The sequence below is a fragment of the Strix aluco genome, chromosome 6 (genome assembly GCF_031877795.1).
Source record: "Strix aluco isolate bStrAlu1 chromosome 6, bStrAlu1.hap1, whole genome shotgun sequence".
In the NCBI taxonomy this organism is placed as follows: Eukaryota; Metazoa; Chordata; class Aves; order Strigiformes; family Strigidae; genus Strix; species Strix aluco.
Genome location: NC_133936.1, coordinates 7975949 through 8003389, shown reverse-complemented (window position 1 = coordinate 8003389; position 27441 = coordinate 7975949). Strand labels below are relative to the sequence as shown.

Genomic DNA, 27441 nt, shown 5'->3' with positions numbered 1-27441 from the left:
TTAGCATGATTGTTTTCTAATGGAGAACTCTTGTCACAAAACATTAAAATTAAGTCTTGTTCAATGGCAGCTGCAAAAGATGATTTGCCCTTTTGTGAAATTCTACACAATTTATACACAGCCTCACTGACCTTTTTGTAGCATAACCAGTATGTGACTTCTCTGACATTTAAAAATCAAGGTAGCAACAATAACAGTCTAAACCATACTGAAAGCTTTATCATGTAAAATGTTAAGCAAAAATTAAGTCAGGAATTACAAATATGTATGAATATTAGAGTAACTCTATTGCAGTGCCCATGTATGAAATTTAATCCTTTGCTCTTTGACATCCACACTAACAAAAATGTTTTAAATTTGAAAAACAACTATCAGATGCAGCCCATAAAAGGAAGTTTCAAATACACTGGTTCCTCTCCAAATGCAGGGCACATCCTTTGGGTTAGGAGGAGGGGGAAGAGAAGTAGCTTTGTGCATCACTGCAACTCGAGGAGGTTCAAGCAAGTGATTAATTTGAGAAATAGGATGTCTAGAAAGAATTTTAGAAGTACTCTTAGAGAAACACCCAATTTCTCTAAATGTACAACAGCTGGACTGCTCACAGCATTTATAAGTTTTAAAAAAAAAAAAACCAACAGAATAGCTTGGCTTACATTACTTTTCTTTCACTGGCAATAGATACATGGAATCCTTGCTGATTTGTTTTGTTTGTTTTCCTAGAGGCTGGGTCAGGCAGGGAAACACATTACCTGCTCTCAAACTCGCTGTCCATTTTTTTTTTGGAGAATATTACATATCCCTTGTGTATTCCGTGAGTACGTGTAACCTTCTACCCGTTCTCAAATAGTAACATAAAATAAAGAACAGGCTTGTGGCTTGTATACAACTTTCAAAAAAAAAAAAAAAAGGAAGAATATAAAAGAAAATAAATTTAAACTTTAAGCAGTTACCGCATAATTAAAAAAAAAAAACCCTTATTGATTCATGACTATCTTGTGAGGATACAAAGCAAAAACCAGAAAGACATATATTGTATCTAATTTACTTTGAGAGATTTATTGCAATCTATTTTCACAATTTCATATGAAGACTTTTTGTTAATAATGTTCTTCTCACCTACTTCTCTATCTGACACTCATGTAAATTAAAAATTGCCTGGTTTCCTCCTGATTTTTAAATGGCAAGCATCCAGTTATTTTAGCTTTGAGCCAGTTCTTCAGAATATTCAATCTTGCTGACATAAGTTAAAAATGCAGAATTTTTATTGCATAATTTATTAAAATGTTTAGAAACACGATACAATTTAATGTGACACTAGAATACTAACTTGAAGTATCACATTTTAATTAAAAATGTGTACAGTTGCCAATACAAAGAGTCTTGATCTGTTAAAATATTTTCTTTTAAATAAACAGCTAAGGATAAAAAAAATTATTGTGGCACTTCAGTAAATGAGATGTTCTTTTTTTTTTTTATTGCACAGTATAATGCTCAAATCAATACAGGTTCATCAATAGCAGGGAATATGCTTGCAATCGTATCGTATTTGCAGGGCAAATCATCTCAAACTTTCAAAAGCAGCTCAGATCAGGGTGTCAGACGTTTGGGATCCCGTGGGAACATGGAGGTCTGACGAACATTATGCAGCCCTAGGTACAGCATGGTTACTCTTTCCAGCCCTGCAACAAATGAAAAAAACCCATCAGCATAGCCAGTCTTTTGCTCAAAACTCTTAAGAAGCTAAAGGTACTTTATAGCTCCAGCCAGGCTCACACAGTGGTGTGACCAAAGACTGAGGTTGTAGGTGTTAGCACGTCCGACTGCAGAAAGGAGCTGGAACCAGAAATGAGGGATTTTACACGCAGTGCCTTCTGCCACATCACAGACTTCATCTGGAACGTGTATCAATAAGCAATGGTACTAGAGACTCAACCCTGCTCTGGATTACCTCGGACTTCCCAGAAAGATGGTGCAGAAAATTGAAATGGGAGGGAGGTAACCGGGAGATCTGTAACAGAAGTATAGTCCAAAACAGTCTTAACAGCTTCAGAGTAAGAAATGTGAAGTGCTGTAAGCAACTACAGTAAAACCGTGCAGTTGGGAAAGTTTACTCCAAACCTTCTACAGTACAAAAATGTAGACTCAGCAATGCATACACAAGGAACTATCTGCTGGTATCTTTATAATAAACATTTCACTGGTCATTGTGTTCTTTCTTCCCAAAATCCTAGAGGTTATGTGTGTACTGTGGAATATGGAAGGACTTCCCAACCCGTGGGGCTCCATGTGCACCCCAGCCATGCCGAGATAAAATCCCGATGCATACTAGTTGTCACCCACTGCCCTCCTACGCTAAGGTTTCTGAAACAGCTAGAAACCAGTGTTAATTCCCACAGCATCTCCTGTTTGGCTGGTTCTTGGCCTGACCTCTGGGATACGCCATGAGGAGCATTTGCTCCGCAGAAGTAGCTTCAGCTTCCTTGATGTTAGTTCTGACCAGCCTAAATGATTTTGGACCATCTGCAAATGCTACATCTCCTCTGCTCACAAGTACTGCATGACCATCGACGCTGACATCTTGTAGTTATTTCAAAACAGTTGTCTCAATAGCGTATCACAGATCTAATGCATTTTCTGAAGGCCTACTTAGGAAGTTATTCTGAGAACATGCTAAGAATGTACCAAATATACTTTACAAAAGTAAGGCAAAGGCAGAAAGACTGAATTAAAGAAATCATTATGTTTATTGATCACAACCTACAAAGTGTCCTATTTCCACATGCATGAACAGATTTCATCCTGCTAATGAAAGCAATGTGCATAACTGCAAATTGTTATTGTTAAGATGCCTAAAACCTATCTTTTTTTCACTTTAACATGTAAAATACTCACACCCAAGACACAAAGCCTCAATACCTTTGCAGAAACAATTAGCACCAGCCAAACCCATCAGTGATATTCAGTCAAATCACTGAATAAGACAGAAGCAATCACTTATCTCTCCTCACTGCAGAACAGCTTCAAATGCACTAACAGAGCAGTGGCTTCTGCTATCAGTAGGCTGTGACAAATCCATACATAATACAGTATTTTCTTGCTTCCTTAAATCTTCCTCATTAGTCAAATTCGAAAGTGATGTGCCTGGCTAATTGGCATTTTTTTCTTGTGATCACCTACTTTTTAAACTTGCCAGACTGTGCCATTAATATTTTGCCTATTTATTTTGTGATGATCCTTACATTTTAGCTTCTCTCATTAAATTCTCCAGGACAAACAGCCCCACACATTTACCTAACAAGGCTACTATTCTGAATTTTACACTGAACCCTTCTTGAGACTGAGCAGTTTAAATTAAGCTCAGGCTAAAACAGAACAAAATAAAATACAGATACTTACCTATTCCACCACCTGCATGTGGAGGTGCACCAAAACGAAAGGAATCAATATAAGCCTTTATTTTCTCCAAATCTAGAGACGAAAAAGATATGTTTCTCACCTGCTTAATGAACCCCAAGCCAAACATACAAGTGACTAGAGGACTTCAAACACTACAAAAAATTTACCAATTTAACTTAAAACTAACGGTGGGGTTTTACTCATTAAACATATAAATTGTCCAAGACTATCTAGAAATTATGACTATAACAGATTTTTTTTATAATTTTGTTAATAACTTAATCAGGGAAGAAATTCTTGAATTGAGTAAGAGCGAGGCCCAACTATTCATTGTAATTATGGAAAATGGTGACTTCTTGAATAAACTGCAGTGAGAAAGAGAAGATTTAGCAATTATTTTTCCATCTTGCTACAGCGGAAGCCACTCCTTTTTTGCAACTGCCCACCTGGCACTTCACTTTGTCATTCACTGAAAGCATAATTTTAATCTAGATTTTACTAGTGATCTTCATGTAATTTGCTCTTTTACTATCAGCTGGTTTTGTCCCTGCTGAGTCTTTTTTTTTTTTTTTTTAATTTCACCAATGTACACTTCTTATTTTCTCTCAGTTCAAGATTTAAAAAGGACAGCCAACCAAGACTCTGCTGGACTACTCTGTAAAAAGTTTGTGGGACTAGAGAGGCACGACTGAATGAGACTGGTTTGTCTACCCTTATTCTGTTGAAGGTATTTTCTGCATTACATTCTCTCTAAAGTCCTCGGAAACAATTCCTTTCCATCAAGGTGTTTAAACAGAATAGGAGGGATTAAGAATTAAACAGTGATGTGATTTTAGCACTACTGCCATATAACAAATTCCGCCCCAAATTCTTCCTCTAAAGGAAAAAATCCAATCATGATTTAGATTCTTTTAAATTCAGTTTCATGTTATTTGACTTGTTACCAATGCCGTGATGCTGGGCTCTTTCTGTCAGCAGCTGAGGATCGTGAATTCTCTGAGCTCCAGACAAGATCTCTTCCCCTCTCATGAACATATCATAAGAGTTTGAGTTTTTCTGAAAAAATACAAAATTAGTTTATTTCCTACCTACAGTTGCTCCATCCTTAGATGGCAAATATACCTCTCAGTAACTTCACTTAGGATATCCAAAGTTGTGCAGTAAGACTGCAATGTGTTTGGAGTCTGCCCAGGAATTACAGCTCTTTGTCTCCCTCTCATTAGACTGGAGTTGATTTAGAAAACCGAAGTTCATCCACACGCCCTTTGAAAAACCATTACATTTGCATGTAGTTATCCCAGCAAAAGATGCTCTAACGATATTTAACCTGGATTTAGGAATAAACTGGGCAATTTCTAACAATGTAAAAAAGCGTATTTTCTGTTAAAGTGTCTGTTGCCTCTTTTCAGTGATGGCAGCAGTGCTCTGACCATGGAGATGTCTTCATAAAGCTCTCCCAATGTTAGCTAGATTTCTTTCTTTCTCGTATGTTTTCACCAGGGAAGAGTAACTGTAAACATTTTCCAAGTCATGTAACACTGACCTAATCTTGTTACCAGAATTTTAATTATAACAGCAGATCCTATAAATATACTTTTATCTATTTTGTCACAGAATAATTTAAACTACAAAAAAACCCCACTGACAACAACAAAGAATTTTACTTACAGGGTTTACTGGGTCTGGCATTGTATAAAAAGGCCTCACAGCAAGAGGATATTTGTCAAGAATATAGAAGTCTGTGTCATACTAAAAGAAAGTAATTTAAAACAGTTAGTACTGGAGAAAATGATGTGAAGAACAAATTACATGAGGAAGACACAAACAGTGAAACTTTGAAATAAAATAAAAACAGATCTCCCAATAACTTTCCACAAATTTGACAGTATTATATTAAAAAATAGTAATTATCAATGAAAATGGTGTATTATTTTTCAGTTTTCCAATACTACTTCTAGTGTAAACTTACAAACGTTTAGCAATAAAATGTCTTGCTGTAGTAACAGGTACTTATTTTTTTGCCAAAGATCTCATCTTCTTCTATAGATTTAGTTACAGTCTGGTTTGTTGGGTTTTTTTAATTATCATAAGAACTAGTTTTGGAACATACTATCCTTTTTTTGGTGTACTCAGTATAACAGATGATAGAAATAAATATAGAAGACTGAAAATGGTTTGAAACAGCTTATTAATGATAAAGACAAGACTGTCAGTAGATTAAATAAGCAGCAGCAAAATGGGAATGCAGTCAATTAAAAAATGCTTATGATAATCCTAAACGCTTCACAACTTCTGCATGTTCTGAGATACTGTATTCTCAATCACTGTGTAAAAACATGTTTTACATGAAGGAGGCATTTATACCAACCCAATGACCATGACATCAGGTTTCCGATTCAATGACAAATCTATATATTCTAAAATAATTGTTACCTTTTCCTTTACCAGGCGTCCCAGGAGCTTTTCATTAGGTGTGCTGAAAAAGATTATCACAATTAAAATCAAGTGATTTAAACTTGTACTTATTATATTACTTCATAAAGCTAGAAAGATTTCAAGTGACAGATCTGCTGCACCCCACCCTTTAGAAAATTTAGTACTTGTTTCTAAATGTTTTGGATTGTGCAGACAGAAATTTCAGAAATAAAGTATATGTATTTCTGTTCCTAAATATTTTGTATTGGTCCTAGAAATCCTTAAATTAACTTACACCTAAAGATATTCTTGCTCTTCATATAATTACTTCCTGGTCACCACATTCTGATTACTGAGGAACTGTGTACTCTATTTCCTATTGGCATATACCTTGTGCAGCCATTTCTTCTTAGGCACGGTAAGTGAGAAACACCATAAGCAGTTGCTGAGGAAATTACTTTGCTCTATCAAACTCTTATGATTCAAACTTCTTTGACACACAGATTGTTTAACCATAAAAATCACACATTATCCTAATGGTACTAGATATTTTATGGGAAAGAACAGAAATGTTTTACTTTATTAAGAGTCTTTGGAAAATTTTGTATATTATCAATTAATTAAACCCATCTTTCAGTAAATCAATGGGAATGCAATCACGACTGCTTAATCATTTTCCTGAGAGGTGGAAAGAAGAAATGGGAAGGTGCTACTGAAAAGAAAGACCTTAAGACTGAAGAATCTTTTTGTTTAATCACAGAATCATCTAGGTTGGAAAAGACCTTGAAGATCACCTAGTCCAACTGTTAATCTCACACTGACAGTTCCCAACTCCACCATATCCCTTAGCACTGTGTCAACCTGACTCTTCCTCCAGGGATGGGGACTCCACCACTGCCCTGGGCAGCCCATTCCAACACCCAACAACCCGTTCTGTAAAGAAATACTTCCTAATATCCAGTCTAAACCTTCCCTGGTGCAACTTGAGGCCGTTACCTCTTGTAATCCTATTCAAAGACATGTGCCAATTCACATGAAGAACAGCAATTACTAGAAAAACAAATGCTTCTTTATCCTTAGAAGGTTCGAGTTACTCTCACTTTATGTTGCGAGTTATATTCTTTTGTATTTCAGAGTTTGTATGTATAGTCTACATTAAAAGAAGACTATTTTCATACCCATTGTCAAGAGATCTGGACATGAGTACTGCTTATTCCTCTAAAAGCTTGTAGTTCCTTCTTGAGGTCTGCCAGTTGCACAGCACAAAACTGACACTTTACTACCACTTTCACAAGACTCTGACACATCTGTGTACTGCCAAAGTACCTTAGATCTTCTTCATCACCCATCTCAACACCAGCCTCTCTAAGCATGGCCACAGCTTCACGGTATTCCAGCCTCAGAGTTGGCTCCAAAAACTTAAATGGCTCACACGGAAACTGTTTGTTCACTGTCTGAATTTCAGTTTGAAATCTGTATATGAGGAAACAAGAACAGAAGCAAAATACAAAACAAGCAAGAAATGTACTGTTCTTGCATCCAGTAATGATTTTGCAATTACAATACAATTTTGCCACAAGAGGTCCCTCTTGCAACATAAAAAACTGTTTTAAAGACACTTCTGGAGAAATTCTGTACAATCCTAATGAAATGTTTCACGGAACTTAATGCACCTACTTCAGTGACACACATGTTAATATTTTACTATTACTTCTGATTTATTCCTTTTGTAAGAAATAATTGACTAGGTCAAATTTTCACAGTAAAGACATCGAGAAATCATCCCTTTGATTTGTAATATTTACCTGGGTTCTTCTTTGATTTGAGTAATATCCTATTTCAAATATAAAAGAGAAATTTCCTCCTAGACAGATGAAAAGATCTGCATTTCTGCTGGCAAGATAGTCTAATTTGTAAGCAAATGAAAACGACTTCCTAAACTTCTGGCCTGGCTTTTTAATGAGTTAGAATGTGAATAATGGAAAATAATTTGCTGCTTTCATGGCAGAGATACAGGTTGTTATAATAAATTTTATTCAGAAAAACTTTATTGGATATTAAATATTAAGATTAATTGCAAATTGAACAATCAGTCTACCTGGAGTGGCACAAAAAGAAGGATGTTTTCAATTAATGATGAATCATTTCTGTTAGGAAGTCCATTCAACAGTAATCAACAAGTTTTCTTTGTGCAAGCTAGCATACTCTAGGAGATGCAACTCGGGCTAAAAATAGACGGTTTACTGGCCTATGGCTTGAGTGAACTTTAAAAGTCAGGCACAAAGAAACAGTTAAAAGCGAAGCAAAAATGTTTGAAGTTTTGTTGTAAATCAGATTAGTAATGATTATCTGACAAGCTGAGGATAAAATGCTCACCCATTTCATATCACAGTGCAAGAGATCTCAAACAAAGTTGCTCGTGAAATGGAAAATGCTCTCATTACCTTTCCTGAAGTCCCTTGAATATCTGCACCAAGGTATCTGCAATCTCATCTACCACTTCATGATAGTGATAGTTAAAAGCCATTTCAATATCAAGACCAACAAACTCAGTCAGGTGTCTGTGTGTATTGGAGTCCTCAGCTCTAAACACTGGAAAATTGAACAACAGAAATTCTTACTGACCTGAAATTATCATTCCATTTTGAAAAATAACACTGACAATCAATCAGTCACATCAGCATTTGGCTCAGGCAGACAATGCTGTTGTTAGACATGACAATTCTCACTGAAAAACAAAAAGAAAACTAGCTGCCTCAGAGCATCATTTATAACAACAGTGACAGCATTACTGTAGCTGTGGTGCTCAAAGGATACAAGACAGACAAGACTTGTGGAGAGGCAGTATCTCTTGTTAGACCAACAGGCAGAAGTAGTAAAAACAGACAAGCTTTCAAGCACACAAGAACTTTCAGATTTGAAAACTGTCTTTTTCAGAGGAAATGGACTTGTGCACGTGTGTATGTGTTCTGGGGTTTTTTTTCAGATATATGAGCCTAATTTAAACATGTCTTCCTATAAACCATGAGTCATTTGTTAGTAACTAACAAGAAATTTAAGATCTTCTGAATTACTTGCATCTTTATTTTATAAGCTGTTATTGACTTTTTTCCAGTATCTCCAGCTTATCTACCTTTAAACCCATCTTTGAGGTCTTAAAAAAAAATTAGAAAATTACCACCTAAAGAGGCCATGCCGCATCAGCTTTTGAGAAAGAGAGAGCATGAGACTGGAAATCATTAACTTTTTAGTATTTACTGACAGCATGTTAAAAGCACACATTTTCTAAATAAAGTTGTTTGGTACCTATACAAAAGCAAGGGATAAGTGTATGTTAATACGCAATCTGAAGTACATAAAACCTAGCTTGCCTATTTTAGCTGCTTACTACTGGGCAACTAAAGGCAACTAGGCAACTACTGGGCATGGTTAATAGGAAACTATGGCTTCAGTAATCACAGTGTTGTTCCATGTTTTACTAACTTCATCATATTATCAGTTTCCAATGCAACTCTATTCTTTCTCCTCACAGAACAGCAGGCACCGAAGAAGAGTACTCCACCCTTATTTCAGCATTTTAGTTTTGTTCCAGCAACTTCTCTGTCAACTTTACTCTCATTAGTCACCCCAACTGAAATTTGTGTTTGGTAAGTGAAACTACATTAAGTGAAACCATTCAAAGCTTTCAGTTTGTGTGTGTTATCTTATTTGTACCATGTCTGCTAAAAGCCATCACTACACACTTCACACTTCAGATAAACCAACACACTTCTTACCTGGCCCAACGCAAAAAACCTTCTCGAAGTCAGCACATATACACATCTGCTTGTACAGCTGTGGGGACTGAGCCAGGTAGGCACTGCTTTTGAAGTATGATACAGTAAACACATTGGCTCCTCCTTCACTGGCAGCTGAAAAGCAAGTGCTTGCAGTAATTATTAAAATAAAAATGTAAAAAATAAATCAGAGGTAGAATGATAGACTATTGGTCTCATATTCAGAGATTAGAAGGAGATTTTTCTTCAAAGCATATTTGCATCCAATAATGCTAAGAGAAGTTTTGCAGTTCAGCACTGTCACACATTGCCTTGCAACTCGGCAAACTTATTTGGGGTAGTTTAAAATGTTACTATTCCCAGCTGCCCTTCACCTTAGGGTAAGAACAGCAGAGAATGCATGCTTGTACCACCACACCTACTTGCAGCCCAACATTTCTGTGGAAACCAATCTTTATCAGTGACATAGGCTTCCAGGAGTTAACTGCAGAGGCCGAGATGAAAGTGCATATCCTGTTTTGCCAGGACCATCCCCTCTAACTGAAGGCATAAATATCTCTCAGAGTCAAAACTAGATTTACCAGAGGACATCTGCCAAAGGTATAAAGCTTTTTCTCAGTTTTCACAGGTTACCTCAAGAGAACAGGAACCAAGAACACATGCATTTGAATCCCTTACTGCAAACTGCCTACCAAAACTATCAGCTGAGTCACTTTACCTTTCCATTTCCCAGTGTGTGATATGAGAGTTCTAGTTGCCTAACTTGCTAAGAAAGCATGCCAGAGTGAAAGATTAGTTAATAATCTTTGAAAGTTCTAATGTTAAGATAACTCTTAGTAAAGTACTAATTATTATTATTATTAATAATATTATTATTATTACTACTAACCATTCCACTGAGATTAATGTTTCTTTTCCTTCGTTCCCACTACTCTCACTGAAACGATTTTAGTGAATATTTAGTTATTTTTGAATACAGGTAACTTTTAAAATCTCAAATCTTAGAACAGCTATATTTACATTTGAAGTTTAGTAGGATTGCATCAACTTAACTTAGTTATTTTTACACAATATGATCTCATTCAAACAATAGGATGCTTGCTTGCTTGCTTTCAATGGTACACTGCACAGTAAGAATAGCACACTTCCTCAAAGGTCCTATGTAAATAAACTACTTGGGAGTCTTTACTACTTCACACTGTTTCAACTGTCTCTGTAGGAAAAAAGCTATCTAATCTTATAGTTCAACGATACTTTCCATGTTGAAAGAATAGTTCCTTGTATGTATTTTGTTAAAAAGCACTTTTTTAATCTCAATCAAGAGCTGACTTCAAAAATATACAGAAATATAAAATTCAGTGAGCAAAATGTATGCATATAATGAATGCACATACAATGAGAATAATACAAATATTGTACCCTACATTTTCCATGCCATATGTCTTAGTGACACCAACTAAACCTCAAAGAACACAATAAGATGGAAGAAAAAACATCCATCAGTAAATCAAGAAATTTGACTTTTGAAAACAACACAGCAGATCAACAACTGTACTAGAATCAGAATCTAGATTTCCCGACTCTTAGTCGGGCTGAAGCTGTTGTGCCACACTTTCAGAAGATTGATCTACCACTTCCATTCAGTCACATGCTCATTGCTAAAGAAGTGACGTACTGTATATAATGGCATCATCTTTTATATCATATGTTTGTTGTAAGTGCTTTATGATGGAAGCTGCTTTTAATCTAAATTAGAGTGGGGGTTTTTTGATACTGGAAATGGAACTGGCACTGCTCAACATTGAGAACACTGATTTGAAAAACAATGCATATGATCAGACTCCTGTATTTAACCAAATTAAGATTTTAAATGCACTGTAGAGTACATAAATCAGGTATATATAGTATTTGTCTTGTCATTCTTTGAACATCTGAAGTCAGGAGGAAAGTAAAGGACAACTGTGATACCTGCTAGAAGAAGTTTGCTATGTTGCATCTAAATTAGAAATAGAGCTTTATCTTTTTCAAATAGGAACTTACTAAATTTTTGGCAGACAGGTAGGCTGAGCAACTGTAAAAGAAGCAGACCTGTAGCTGCTGGATCACATATACAATACCTGAAATGATTTTGGGAGTCTGAATTTCCACAAATCCCTTGCGAATAAGAGTTTCTCGGAAAAGCTGACAAATACCAGACTGAAGGCAGAAGATGGCCTGACTAGTGGAGGTCTATAAGAAGAAGATAAAATAATGAATCCTAAGTTAGTTTTTCCTGACTCTGTTCTTTTTCTGGACAGCTGGAAGGATGAATCTCTTCTCTTAGGAACACTTGAGTATTGTATTTGCCTAAACAGAGAAAAGTGCAAATTGGTAATTGTTTATTACACAAAAAGAAACAGCAAAGGAAACAAGAGAAACTCCTCATTCCAGTTTATGGCATATTCAGTTATAAAGGAGGCACTACGGTCAATTCTACATTTAAAAAATCACTGATTTATGAGATGAGCTTCTGCAAATACAGGTTTTATAATAAGAAATTAAATAAAAACCCTAAACCTATTAAAAAGCCTTCAGTACACTGAACTAGAACAGCTGCATGATAAAAAGTGCACGATAAAAGCACAGCCCTCAATACATAAGGGTAGAAACGTTTTGGGTCTATTAAAGGCTACCAAATACAATGTTTTTTATGTAAAAAACACAGCCAGTTGTTAACCATGTACAACACTGCCACAAAACCATCCCAAAACCACGGTCTAAACTCCTAGCATTCAGAACAGTCCACACAACAGTCCACTTGATCATATGAACTGCAGTTCTGCTGTCTTTTCAAAATTTACTTCAAAAGCACATTTAGCTGAAAACAAAAGTAGATTTAGCTGAATTGATCATCATCATCATCTTGTTTATGTACATTATGCAGTTAAGCTACTTAAGCTAACAAATACCTACACCAAATGTTTCTGTAACACTCTTGGGCTTTAGTGTGAAGAAAAAAACCCCTTAGTGAACGCTGAAAACACTGCAATACGTCAACACTGAACCCATATCTGATTTTGTGCTTGCAGCGTTTAAGACCTGACAGTTAGCAGCCTAGAAGCGTATATAAAACCTAACGAATTCTTGCAAACAACTAAGAGAACAGTTCTTTACGACAATCTGCGTCATAGCACTGTTTACTTCTGCTTTCTGAAAGGTACCTAACTTTTCAGTTAGGGTAAGAGCAGCCTTGTGGGCTTTTTCACATGACTCCTACCAAACCACAAAACAAAACACCCCCAACCAAAACAAATTATATAAGCACCCAAATTTAGACAGTCAGTCAGTACATACGTTGAAATAAAGCTACATCCATCATCTCTGCAAGATAAAGATATCACTTCACTGCAAAACCAAAAGAGAAAACTGTAATAATACTGCAGATCCGTAGTAATTTGGAGTTATTCGCAATTTTAGCTGACCGATAAAATATCTCAAGAGTGTAAGTGGTTCAGACTAGTAAATAATAGCTAGCAGCTCTCACTGTCTGATAGCATTAACCACAGCCACTACTCCCACTACTTTCAAAATGAAGGAAATGAGGTTTTGAGCAACAGTTACAAAAGTACCCTCAAACTTTTTCACCTTTTTTACATGGGTCTCCCAGAATCAGACATATGCTACAACTTTGCCTGAGTTCTGGGCATAATTTGGCACTGTTACATCAAAGCACTGGGATGATTCAAAGGGATTTTTTTTTTTCCTTAACCATCTCCTACTTAGAAGGTGAAAGACATTGCCCAAGAGATGACAACTTAAACAATCACATTTGGGTTTACCAACACAGTTTTTGATAAACTAGAAAAATTTGCAAAAATGCTAAGAAACAAAATGTGTAACATTTACTTAAAGCAGGATAGTAACAGTGCCTCCTCTGCTCTTCTGATGAACCAACACCAGTTTCATGCCAGAGCAGGTAAGAATGCAGTCCTAAGTCATACGCTAGGAAAAAGAAAAATGGTTGCTAAACCCAATCTGAAAGCAATTATTTGGTCTGACCTAAAAGTGTGCACAGAAACAGAGTCAGTCAATAACTAACACAGTTCTCCATTAACAATAATTTGTCAGGTGGTAACTCCTCCTGGCTTTAGTAAGGATGCAGAGCAAAGGCTCTTGTCTTCCTAATCCCATCTATAATGAAAAATTATGCTTTAAAAATAGTATTTATGAAAGCAGCCAAATTCACAGATCTGGACGTTGAAGGTTTTATTTAACTACAGACCAAGGAAAGAACAAGCAGCAATTCTCCGTACCTCAAATCAGATCTGACAAGACCGCTCTTCTTTCTACCAAAGGCAGACAAGTTTCAGTGCCCATTCATTCAGAGACTGCCAACTGGGATAACTGTTGAGAATTTGTGATACTGCAGACTCCTTGTAAGAATTAAACAGACCAGCAAGACATTTGAGATAAGCTCCTAAAGAACTGCAACTGTCAACGTGCAGTGGAGTCAAATGGATGACCTCGAAAGTTTTATGTGCCACTAAAACTTTCCAAAGACTTTAAAGAATATTTTGTATCTATGCATGGAGAAAAACATTTCAGATTTAATTACATCCTTTGCACTGGTATAACGTTTAGGACAAAAAGAGAGTGAATTTATCCGAAGAAAATAATTCAAGCTGTTATCCTGTCTTTATACCATGTTTGGTACGATGGTAGGTAACACAGTTACCATTTGAGCTATCACACTTAGGTACAACACAGCCATCAAAACGCATTGATTTTTACCTTTGCCTTAAAAAAGATTTTGCCATGGCATTCTTCTCCGGTAGTGTTTACCCTAATGTGAACTCTTCCACATATATATTGACAAACTATCTTCCCTGAGACTATGGCAAAGACAGTAAATATTCCTTCAAGAGTCAAGCAGAAACAGAAACAAACTTATGCCACTTAAATGCTGTGGTAGTTAACAGTGTTAATGTTTTAACTTGGTCTGCAGAGTTGATTTTACAGGGGAAATTATTTTTAATAATCACCTTTGTTACAGACAGCAGAAAAAATATTTAGCAGAAAAAATATTAACAATGCTGACATATAAGTTTCAGTCATAACCTCACTCTAATTTCACCTGTGTGTTTATTATTTAAATACCACAAAGGAAAATATTAGCAATAATAGAACAGAGCCTATTTTAACACTTTAAGCAAGATTATAAAAACAATTATCACGTTTCATTCAGCACAAGCTGCAGTGTTAGAATAACAGCAGTGTAAGTTGCCAGAGACCAACAAATGTGTTTCAGTGGAATTGAGGGCAGTTAACACCTTATGTGATCATATCTTGAAGAGGTGCAACTGAGGCACAAAGTTATGAACGTTTCTTTTTACTCTCACCTCAGCTATAGAATTTGTTCCACTCTCACCTCAGTTTTGCTCTTCTGTTTGCCTGCTGTCACTACCTATCTTCCACCATGAACAATCACTAAATACATAAAGTAGGCTAAAAGGGAAAATAATGTAATGTATGTTCTTTTAAGTAATATACATTATTTTAAATAATGTAAATAATTTTGCAATTCCTCTACTATATATATGAGAAATGAAGGTTTTACTAGGACATAGGATTTACGGTAAATAACAATTCTTTCACCCCAAAGTGACTGAAGTCAACTTTTATTCAAATTTCAATATTATTTATAGTATAAGAAGGTATGAACATAAGGTTTGTTGTCTAAACAACTAGGTCTGTGTTATGTCTTCACTACCAAATTACTACCCACAACAAAATAAACTGTACATCTGCTTGTTCATTAAAGCTTTAATTCAGTCAGGAAAAACACAGCTTTTGCAATGAGTAAACTGTATTCAACACAATAAAATCAAGCTTGAGGTAATCAAGTATTTTGAAAAAAACTGCATTAAGATCAGTGTACAGTTGGGATTTTCATATAACATAGTCTGACATCCATAAACTACTAAAGATACAGTTTCATGTTTATGCTCTACCCTGAGCAGTTTAAACAGGATAATATTGACCCTAAAACCAGTATATTTTGGTCTCAATGAGCTGTGCATTAGCAGACCCAATTATAGCATCAGGACTGCAAAATGCGTATAATTCAAGTCAAATTTGGACAGATACTCTTAAGACAAAAACCCTGCTGGACATCAAAAATAAGCCAGAGCAAGGACATCAGTCAGGTCTTTTGTTAAAACTGGATGAACCTGAATTGATTTTTTCTTCAGAGGAAGACAAACTAAGAAGCAAAACACAAAAATCAGTGTTTCATTTGTCCTTTCTTCATTTTTTTTTTTATCTACCACAGATCTTCAGGAAATACGGTTTCTGTAGGTGTTTTTACAGACATGGAAAGTCTACACATCACTGAATACTTCAGTTAAGCTTAAGAACAACAGAAAAGTAAAGATTTAAAAACACAATCAGCACTCCAATTTGCCTTTTTTAATTGTTTCTATAAAGGAACAGTAAATCAAACATCTCTAGAATCAACTGTTTTGACTTTCATTAAGCTATCATGAAAAATAGATACTTAAGTCACAGTCACCTGTGGTTATGTGAAAAAAAATCTCGTCTATACAAGGACTTTTCTTTCTTTTACCATCTCTCTTTTCTCTACACCCCCAATTTTTCTACTCCACAAGTAGGTGATATGTCTTTTATGAGTTAACCCATTAGGAATAAATTCCTCAGTCATTGTTCCTTGGAAAGGATTTTTAAAACCCCTTCACCCTAAATAATCTCCATTTTCCCTCCATACATCAGAATAACTACTACAGCAATAGCTTGGGATCTTGGCATTTAAGTACTTCCATCCCTAACCTCAAAACAAACTACCAGACACCTCTGGGAGATCTTTGTATGCAACCAGAATGCAAGATCGTTAAAAATACAGTGCACTACTCGGTCTATTTTCACTTGTACACAAGAATGGCTTGCAATCTTTGTAGAATACTTTGCATATTACATCTCCACTAATGTAATTTCCTTATTACTAATTGCACTGCTTCTATTGTATCATAATCAAACTTCCCTTGGTATGCATCATAGCTGGATGGAGTGATGCTATTTTTGGAAATCCAGTCCCTTTCATTCATGCAATAACTGAGTTTCACAGTTCCACTTTATCACGATTTGGCCCTATTTCAATGAACTCATTGGTTAATCACTACTTAAAATTAGTTAAAATACTTAACTACTTTAAAGACTGCATTTAAACGGACAAAAATTATTTTAGTTCCATACTAAGGACTTTTTTTAGTCTCAGTCTAACCAAGATCTATGCATTTAATTTGTTAAATCTTTCTCCAAAAATAGTATCTCTATTTCTGATGTTCAGTGACCTCCTTCTTCCTTAAAAAACTGGGGCACTGAGGAAACCAGAACTAGATGGTACATGTATCTGTGGTTGGACTTCCTCTCACACTTGCAGGAACAGATCATCACAGCATCTCTGTTAGAACCATTCTGTTAACATTTCTTTCCTGCTGCCCATGATTTGGTTTTCCTAAAAAGAAGAGGTATGGGAGAACCATGGCTAACAATGGTTTCAGATACCTCTCTGAGCTTTTAACACATTGTGTCTTCTAATCCTCCTTAGAACATGCCTACTTATGCAGTGCACTTCAAACACTAGGGGCTCTCTGAAGTCCCATTTGTACTACAGCTTCAGTCTATGCAACCAAACTGAAAATCAATTACTACTTTTTGGAGGGTTTTTTTTTAGTTATTTTGAAGGACAAACTGCCTTTGTGTCCCTGCTCTTAGGATGTGCATATATATATAAGCACATGTATTCTCACTGGGATTTCCCCTTTCTCCATTAAATACCTATTCAGCTCCCCCTTTAAAAAAAACAGGTCAAAGTAACATGTAATTATTTAGAATCTTCTTTTGCAAAGCAAACTTACGAATCTACAAACTTATGAGCTTACTGTTCCAAAATAATCTGCTTTTGTTCTGAAATAACGAAATGTCCAACAGAAGAAACACATAGAGATGTGACACAGTCAGAGACAGTAACTTTTCCCGTACATAGGAGGAAGGCAAGAGAGATACCTAAGCCTAATCAAGGGAAAGCTAAGGCCAGATTACATCCAGCCACAGATGCATGCAGAGGACGAGACATAAGGCACTAAAGTACTGAGATTTCACATTTCATCCTTCCATCAATTTCGTAAAAAGCTAACCTGAATTCCTGTTCAGCATGAAATAGATGTTTAGCACAACATTGCGGCACCTGTTGGAGATAAGGAGAAAAATAGCTCCTCCTGTAGAAGGCAGAGTTAAGGTTCAGACCTCAAAAAAAGGTGCCAAACATCGCTGAATAAATGGTGTACTGACAACAGTTGGGACATGTAAGTTAGAAAAGGTTATAGCAGCATCCACTCAGCTCAGCAGCTATAACCTCCAGGCAGGATACTGACACTGATGTTCTATATACTACACTGGCAGAGATATGTAAGAAGTATTGGGAGAGTCCTGCTGGACTACTGAAGGTGTACAGGGATGGAAAAATTTTAGCCTACCCCTTTCTGTTCCACCCCTTGTGTTTATTCTGGCATTACAGTCTTCCTTCTTTTTCCATTACTATATACCTTCTTAGGTTTTACTCTGCAGATGATCTCATCTGAATTACATCCAAGGACACTTTCATGCCATTATTTTCAGCTAGCATTTTTAACTGCTATTTCCCTTTGTATTATTTCTCTGTTCTCTTTGGGGTTCATGGCTCCTTCCAGTTTATTATACAGGTATTTAATTAATTTAATGGATTTTCTTAAGTTTCTCTGAAGCGCCACTAAGTATTTTTCTCCATCACCCAAAGTTCAAGTAAAACTTGCACTTTGAGCAAACCCAGAGTTCTCCCTTCAGTTTCGTACACTGCCTTACCACTACCATAAGCCAATGATCCTTTAAATGATTTTCACTTGCAACCATTAGTATAGAATTTTTTTCATCAAAGGCTTAATTTAAGACACAGATGAAAAGACCAAGATGATGAGATACTGAGTAAACTGAAAAGTAATCACAAATTGAAGTTGCTCAGTATTATACAAAAGGTCAAGTGAAAAGCAATTAACTTTGGTCCAAGTAAAACAATTTGCAGAAGTAGTTTTAGTTGCTGAAATAAGGAGATCAGATGTTCAAATGCTTTAAGCATCTCAGTCCCAGAACTTTTCCAAATTTTCCAATAAATAACTTGACTTTTTTGGTTTATTTCCCAGGTCCATAGACTGATTTACTGAAAGACTGCTATTATCAGAATTTTGAATGCAGTACACCACAAATATGAGCTAAGCACACTCTTCATTCAATGAAAAGTTAATTAAAATTTTACTGTGGAAAGCCAAATATGGGAAAAGACCAGAAAGCCTCATGTCAATATGAATGGTTAGCTACTTACACAGTTAGTGTTAGTTGCTGTTTCATTAAAAAAGGAGAAAAGTTCTGTAAGTGATTTAGTAGACAGTTTTTTGCTGCTGATCAGAAAGAGGAAATATTTGGGAGGTATATGAATTCACAGAAGGGTGTGTCTCAACCACCTGGATGAAGAAAGGTGTTTCAGAAAAAAGAAGAAAAAGATATGAATGCTGTGGAAGAAACAAAGAGAATGAGATTGGTATCATGGCCTGTATAGAATTACAATTTCACTTGCGAGACATGTATTACAGCACCTCAGTTACACCTTACATTCAAAACTTCCATCTTATATTTAAAAACTGAGCTCCTACTACAGTTTTTGGGTATCAAAGACAACATTTGAGAAAAAATGTTGTCTCTAAATTGTCACTATTCAGTCACTTTTTACTTTTCTAAATAAAAAAGCCCAGACGTACACGGCCACATGACAAATCCTAAATGTTCACCTTTGAACTACTAATATGTGTTCTTTGATTAATGTCAGGAAAGGTGAACATTTAGGATTAAAAACCCCTGTGTCTTCACAATGCCACTCACAAACAGAAAAATATGTTGTTTATTTTACCTCTGGCCAACAATACACTTCTACCAAATCCAAAACTTTATTGCTTCATGGATTAGAAATGTGAAGAATAAACACTTGCAGTCAAGCATGCAACACAGCATGTTCCTTACCCTCAGATCAATGACTCTGTTGTCCAGTCTTGTATCTTGGTTTACAGTAGCTCTTCCATCCTAAACAGTTGTGCAAAAATAAGTAATTAATACATACACCTGCAAAGAAAACCCCCAAAAAACCCCAAACCTAACAAAACAAAATCAAAGGAGAAAAACATCCTTTGGCACAAAGCCAAGGGCTACTTCTAAGTTCAGCAGAATTTCTCGATCATTCTAGAAAGAACATACAGCAAATTGGCAGCATAGCAAAGCTGAAGGTTTAACTTCTCCCAGAGGTCACAGGCAGAACCCAACTATGAGGGTCCAGAAAACACACACGCACAAGACTGCAAACCCTCTGGTTTTGACCTCCTACTGCAGTTCAGCAGACATCAAAGCTATAGAGATTTCTAACACCGTTCTGGATAACATAAAGGAAGTAAAATGCAAGCCTAACAAACCCCCAAAATCACTGCATTAAGGAAGTTGCCTGGCTTTCATGCTTTTGTTCAATTATAAAAACAATAAAAAGTATTTGAGGATGCAAAGTTTTCACCTCCTCTCCGTCCACTTCTGGCCGAACAGCATCATCCAGCTGTAAGGGCAGTCGGGGTTCAGCTAAACTGATCACATAGATCTGAAATTGAGAGAGGAACAGAAATAGCATGAGACTCAGCTCAAAAGGAGGTGTGATTTACAAAAGGATATTTCTGGCATAGACTTGAAACAGTGTTTGCATAGGCTGTTAGCTCTAAGACCGTGATTTTATTCAAATACTTGAGATACATGGGTGCATTCTCATGACAATACTGGAAGTGCTTAGTTCTTATTTTCCTTTTGAAAGATTAAAAATATCTTTTTTTCTTCCAGGAAGCATTGAGCTGAGCAAGTACACACTGCCTGAGGGACAAGCCTATTGGCATGAATACCAGGTCTGAAACTACTAGATTTCACAGAGTTTTAGGTTCTGATTCCAGCAAGATCATCCTGTTCTTCTCGTTGTCACTGTATTATTTTATTTATAATCTGTTTTTATTTGAAAGAGCCATTTCAGATTGAAAATTTATGAGATGCCTAAAATACAAACAGAGAATGTAAAATACCTTGCCTTGCCTTACAGTCTAGTCATAGGTGCAGTTAATTTTATATTCTTTCAGTAAAATCAAGCATATGATAATCTGCACATATATTAAAATATGGTTCTTCAAAATCTGCAGATTTTCTCCAATGCTGTTAGCTAAAATTTACCTTACTGCTATAAATATAATAGCCATTGTATTCTACTCTTGCGGTGACTGTGTTTCAGCTGTATTGTAGGCATACAGCTTGGTTGAAAGCCTTTAGAAGGAAAGGATATTACTTAGAGGTTTAAATACGCTTTCTATTTAAACAAATTATAAAGTTGCACTTCCTCCAGCCCTACCACACAAGCGACAAGAATTTTAAGAGTTCGAGGGCTTCCATACTGCTAAGCCAGTGCTTTACTTTTGCTGAGAGTTACGTATTCCATTCCATTGTATTAAGGGGAAGATTGTAACTTTCTGATAAAGAAGAAATTTCTGACTCGCACTTAAAAAGCAGCAGACTTTTTATTACAGTATCTGCTGCAGTTAAGAATCAAAAACTAGAATTAGAAGCATTCCTAGCCAAATTATTCTAGTGAGATACTGTATTTTACTTGGTACTGTAATTCAAATGGCAGATAAAAATAGGAAATTCTAAAAATCACATCTCTTAAAGACAGAAATGTTTCATGTTTACATATGATACACTGAAATTTGTAGTTTAAAGCAGTTTATTTCTCCATATGTTCTTTGCTTACTGACAAAGTTTATATATGTAGATAGACAGACAGCCTAGATAGCTAATCTCTCAAACAAATAACCAGTGCTCCATTTGCTCAAAAATTTACCCTTTGAACATGAAGCTCAACATCTTGCTGAGTACAACCTCCGATTTTCTGATGTGCCTTCCTCACAACACCTTCTACATCCACAATGCTCTCTTTGTTGATGCTGTCAATAAAGATAGAATAGAAGGCTTACTGAATTTCATTGCATACTGCACCAGACAGTACTGAGCATTAGGATGTTCATGTACTGTATGGACTGCTGGAACAACAAAACAGAGGTAAGGATTTCAGTAAAGTTACTTATTATATATACATACATAATAACTGAGTAGTGAAGGACTTTGCTAAAATATTCCCAGCCACAATAAATTCAAACTGGGATGGAAGACCTGAGAGGGAAAGAATTATGATTAAGCTTAGTGCTCGCTCATTCTTTGTGTGTGTATACATAAACTGACAAGTTGCCTAGTTCTTTTTCTAGGCCACATACACTCTTGTATGTGTCATCTGATGCAATTATCTGAAAGATGTGTCTTAACCATCAGAACAACAAACTGAAAGGAAGTCCTAGATCTGGAGGGGAAAATCAAAACTGACTGAGCTTGTTTAAACTACATGACTTGTTACTGAAAGATGCAAGATGCTTGTAAGTCATTTCTCTACGACAGGGGACATCTTAATTGCTCTCCACTAACACTCACTAATAGGACATCAAAACACCATAAAACATCTTGAAAGTCTTCCAAAAATATGATATAAAGTATGTGTGCTATAAGCAAACAATAACAAAAGCCTCAAGAGTCATAGGTGAGGAAATAATTTGTATGAGCAGTTTTTATTTAGGTATTCAGGGTGCTGGACTTTAAACCAGTAATTTTCTACAGATAATCTCACCTCTACTGGAAATATATTTTCACTCTGTCTCTTTGATAGCCTACTTACAAAAGGCCAAATATCAGAAAATATTCTTCCTTTTAATGACAAATAACTGTTATAATTAACTTTATCTTTCACTTCTCAGGCCTTCTTGAGAAGTCTGGAAAGCACTGTATGTACATGACTTGACCACATAAGCCCTTAGAAGGCAGGAAAGTAGCAGGCCCACAATTTAACTGCAAATAGTAAGAGGTGAGCAAGGATGTCATTGGACAAGCTGGCCGCTACTGATCTTGGTAAAGCAAAAAGCAATTAACAATCTTCAAGTTTACAAGGCTGGCTTTTTTTTAGTGCCCCCTCTCTGTGTCCCAAAAAACCCAACCCACAAAACCCATACTAAGTTGGAAGGTGGTGAGATAAATATTTATATGCACAGGTGGTGTTACTAAGGGGCAGTAACCCCCAGTTAAAGGAGGTAAGGACAAAGTACAAGCAGGTACAAGCTACTGCTGATGGTAACTACAGTTCTAATTGCTTGCATCTGCATCAGTTTATTTAGCACTGCCTGGAGTAAGTCAGTCTAAGAGCTGTAAACAAATTCTAGGTATTCTGGCCCTACAGTCTTTTTGTAGAGCTACAGTAAAACCACATGAGAAACTTAATAGGATTGAGAAGTTCCTCTTTAGAAATATCTATGTTTGGAATTAGTCATTCTCTCACATTTTTAAAGTAGGATTCATCCCACTAAACAATTAAGTTTATCTTCTTAGTTGATGAGGGAAACTTAGCTTTCTTTGATAAAGCCTGAGTGGTGTGACCCAGAAGCAGCTGAAATACCAATCACCAAGTGTTGCCAACTATGACTGCTTGCTTGTCCTGCTTTCTGATATTCCTGAAGCATCCATATCAGCCCTAAGAAAAGCTAGACGGATCTTTGGTCTAACCCGGGATACACTTTAAGTTATCCAACAGAATTTTTGAATAAAAATGATCAAAGTTTTGAAAAATCTGATGATATTAAAGTAACAGTGGAAAATTCAAGCAACAAAACTCTCAAAACCTAACAAAAGTGCTACAACTAAACTACAAGTAACTAAAAAACCCCAGATTTGAGCATTTTAGTTGATTACACTATTTCTTCGATGGCACTACTTACAGGTGACAGAACTCATTGGCAGCTCCTCTAAAATTTACACAGACCATGGTGCTTCATATGCTTGACTTGCTTAACCACTAGGTAATTCCACATACTGCATAAAATTTGTGAATAGTATGTTTTTGTGGTACATTTACACTTTAAAAGAGCTGCAGTTGCTCAAATCAGTTTAATGAACAAATGACTAAATTTGTACAAAGCAGAGGTTGACAGTAGGCTTTAAATCAGAATTCATTTAGTTAAGGGTGAGCCTCCATTCATCTCCATTATTTAAGCAGAGGCAACAAATTCAGGAAAGACAAGGAGAAATGGCACCAAGTGCTTAGAAGTACACTCTCTTACAAATGATTCTGTTTCAAACTTCTGTTTAAAAAGACTGAGGCAGCAATACAATGCTTTGAATGCAAGAGAACATGCTAATAAGAAAGGCACAGAGAATATATCATGCTAAAATAATATTAGGCATAACTATAAATTCCCTTTGCTTTTCAAGTAAGTGAATGTTTAAAAGAATAAGAGTTTTACTCTTGTGCTAACTTTTTTTTCCCTAAACAGTTCTTCTCTATTTTTCCTGCTTCCTTTTTCATGTCAACATTTTGGTAAATGCCCAGAAAACACTACTAATGACATGAATAGCAGTGTCTTCATTGCAAATATAAGTTTATAATCTGATGAATAAAAGCCCTCACTAATAATTGCAAATAAAAATGTTTTAAACTTATTGAAGCAAATTCTCTGCAGTGACAAAGAAAATAATAGTTAAATGTAAATGTGTTGTATGATGGATTCATAATATAATTACTGATCCCATGTCTGAGAACTGGTGTTGGTGAAGTCATTATAGAGCTTTGATCAGAACCTGTACAGAATTCAAGACATGCAAAATGGAATCAATTTAAAAATACAGGAAGAAACTGACTTTTACATCATTGTAACTGTAATACTGCTATGCAAACTTGCATAACAGAACTTTAAAACTTTGCACTTGTGATTAAATGTGCTTTTTCTCTCTCTCTTTCTAAACTGGAGTTGCAATTAAAGTGGTATGTTTCTTGGTCTGGAACATACTTTAAAACATCCCTTAGTCATTAAATCTGCCATAATTTTAAGATGTATTTCAACTCAGTTCCTACCTATATAGATCCCTGTATCCAAATATGCATCTAATTGCCTGGGCACAAAAAAGCACTACCAAGTTTTCTACTGCATGTGACCATCTTTGTATTTACAAACATTCATCATTACTCTAAACTTTCATAATTAGAAAATATGCTTTTGCTCATTCAGACTACATATCTAATCTGGTATGGAAGTAAAAACTCGTGCTTTGAGTTTCATTTGAACTGTGCTCAGCAAGATCTAGTGCTGGAAAGATCTGAAGTCCCTAACATAGTGCATCAAATGTAAACTACAGAAACCTAGAAGTTGCTGCTTTGATCCCAACAGGTAATTCCAAGAATGTTAGTGAAATGGTAATTTCAGTTCAAGTTACATAAGAAACAAGATGGTTTTAATTAAATGCTAGTAACTACAGCAAAGTGTTCTCTGTAGCAGCAGCCCTAAGTCATCTCGGTGATTTTTTGATAAAATTCCCCTGGGTAAGAAAAAAACCCCAAACAAACTAAAAAAAGTGAACAAGTAGCAGTAAAACATGCCAAAACTATCACCATTTCCATTAAAGACAACAATATTTCTATCTGTAAATACAGAATCACAGAATTGTCTAGGTTGGAAAAGTTGAAGATAATCTAGTCCAACCGTTAACCTAACATTGACAGTTCCCAACTCCACCATATCCCTCAGCACTATGTCGACCCGACTCTTAAACACCTCCAGGGATGGGGACTCCACCACCTCCCTGGGCAGCCCATTCCAACGCCCAACAACCCGTTCTGTAAAGAAATGCTTCCTAATATCTAGTCTAACCCTGCCCTGGTGTAACTTGAGGCCATTCCCTCTTGTCCTATCACTTATTACTTGGTTAAAGAGACTCATCCCCAGCTCTCTGCAACCTCCTTTCAGGTAGCTGTAGAGGGCAATGAGGTCTCCCCCCAGCCTCCTCTTCTCCAGACTAAACACCCCCAGTTCCCTCAGCCACTCCTCGTACGACACGTGCTCCAGACCCTTCACCAGCTTCGTTGCGCTTCTCTGGACATGCTCGAGTCATTCAATGTCCTTTTTGTAGTGAGGGGCCCAAAACTGAACACCATAATCGAGGTGCAACCTCACCAGTGCTGAGTACAGGGGTAAGATCCCTTCCCTGTCCCTGCTGGCCACGCTATTTCTGATGCAAATTAGTATTACAAAGGACTAGAACCTAAGTTAGGATGCATGATGCATTAAGACAAATGACATCTTTATACTGTTTAATTCTTAAAGCTATTTTAGTAACAGATTCATAAAGTCCAATGCTAAAAAGTTCCTCTGTACAGCAAACTGCTTCTTTGTATGTAATGTTCCTATATAATTACTAAAATGTCCACTAGATGCCTTATGGCCCTCTTAATTATCTGCATGTCTATTAGCCAAGACTTTCTCTTTTAACCACAGGATTGCATTACTGCAGTCTGTATGACAACATCTTTCATCAACAGCTTCATGTTGCAAGCTGAACCCCATGTGGGCCTCCCTAAGTGAATCACAATCAACATTTTCTTGATCACAAGTCTGAAGAATTGGAAGAAAGTTGATTATTCATAGACTTTAAATAGAAAATGTTTTACTTTATGGAAGCATCTATACTTGTTCAGACATTTTCTTTTTTTTTCTTCAACACTTTTCTGGAAGCAGACTGCATGAATTATTATATTAATACATGATTAAATCTAATATTAAATAATTGATGTAAAACTTAATAATCAATGACCCTTTATCTGAACGTCAGTGAAAGCTGAAGGCAATAGAGTTTACTTTGAAAAAATGAGTTCACTTTGTAAATAGTTGAAAGTATAAACATTTTATACTCAACTCAATAAGAGCAACTGTAATACTGTCTGCACAAATACAGTAAGTATCCATTAAGCCCTCTGAAAGGGGAGTTAACTGAGATTGTATATATGAAGGCCAGCTAAACACCTAGTCTTATTCCCTTCATTCTAAAAATATAACAATCTGTTTCCTATACCAACATTCTAACATCTGGATGAACTTGGGTATCTTCTAGGGGAAAAAAAGCCTATCTTCTTTTAAGGATTTTTAAGTAACAAACTTCACTACACACTTTTAATCATTTTCACTGAAAAAAATTTCACTTTATTTCCCTTCTGAATTTACCTAGCTTCACCATCTGTTGACTGCATCTTGTCATACCTTTGTCTCTGCAAAGTAAAGAACCCTCCAGTGACAGAAAATCTTCCTGCATAGGTACCATCAGACTGGGGTTTAAGTTACCTACTAATTTCTCTTGGATAGAATTGAGAGTTTTTCTTTAGTCTCACAGGAAGGCAGATTTGCCTGACCACATATCATTTCATCTTGCAGCTTCACCGTCAACCTTTTCCAATTTGACATATATTCAGATGCGAAGTGGACAAACATTCCAGAAATGGTCTAATGACTGGCATATATTATGTGAATGGCATTTTATTCCTCTTTTTCAAAGAGATCTCCTAGCATAGTAGGTAAGAGAACTGCATGGACTTAAGTCAGTTATCTATCATGACCTCACATTTCTCATCACTTACTTTCCTACTTATTAATCCTGAACATACACAAAATCTGAACTAATGATCACAAAGGTACAAATTCACACTGAAGAGCATCAAAGTGATTATTCTAAATGAACCCTGGTTACTCCTAGCTCCCAGTTTACCATTCCAATTTCTGTGTCACCAGCAAATTTAACAGCTGCAATTTGACCTTTTCTTCCAGATCACTGATATAAAAAT

General features: G+C 36.0%; 1 protein-coding gene across 1 annotated transcript in view; it reads right to left on the bottom strand.

Annotated features, from left to right (window-relative positions):
* Positions 1-1030: 1030 nt before the first annotated feature.
* The window catches only part of DARS1 (aspartyl-tRNA synthetase 1), a 42673-nt gene continuing 16262 nt past the window's right edge, over positions 1031-27441 (bottom strand). Inside the window, exons 5-16 of the mRNA XM_074828563.1 lie at positions 21583-21685; positions 20227-20307; positions 19689-19748; positions 11705-11816; positions 9588-9722; positions 8256-8403; positions 7138-7284; positions 5830-5872; positions 5065-5145; positions 4341-4452; positions 3397-3468; positions 1031-1679 (exon numbers count right to left, since the gene is read on the bottom strand). Of these exons, the coding sequence (XP_074684664.1) occupies positions 1588-1679; positions 3397-3468; positions 4341-4452; positions 5065-5145; positions 5830-5872; positions 7138-7284; positions 8256-8403; positions 9588-9722; positions 11705-11816; positions 19689-19748; positions 20227-20307; positions 21583-21685 (1186 nt within the window). The 3' untranslated portion in view covers positions 1031-1587. The remainder of the gene's footprint in view (positions 1680-3396; positions 3469-4340; positions 4453-5064; positions 5146-5829; positions 5873-7137; positions 7285-8255; positions 8404-9587; positions 9723-11704; positions 11817-19688; positions 19749-20226; positions 20308-21582; positions 21686-27441) is intronic.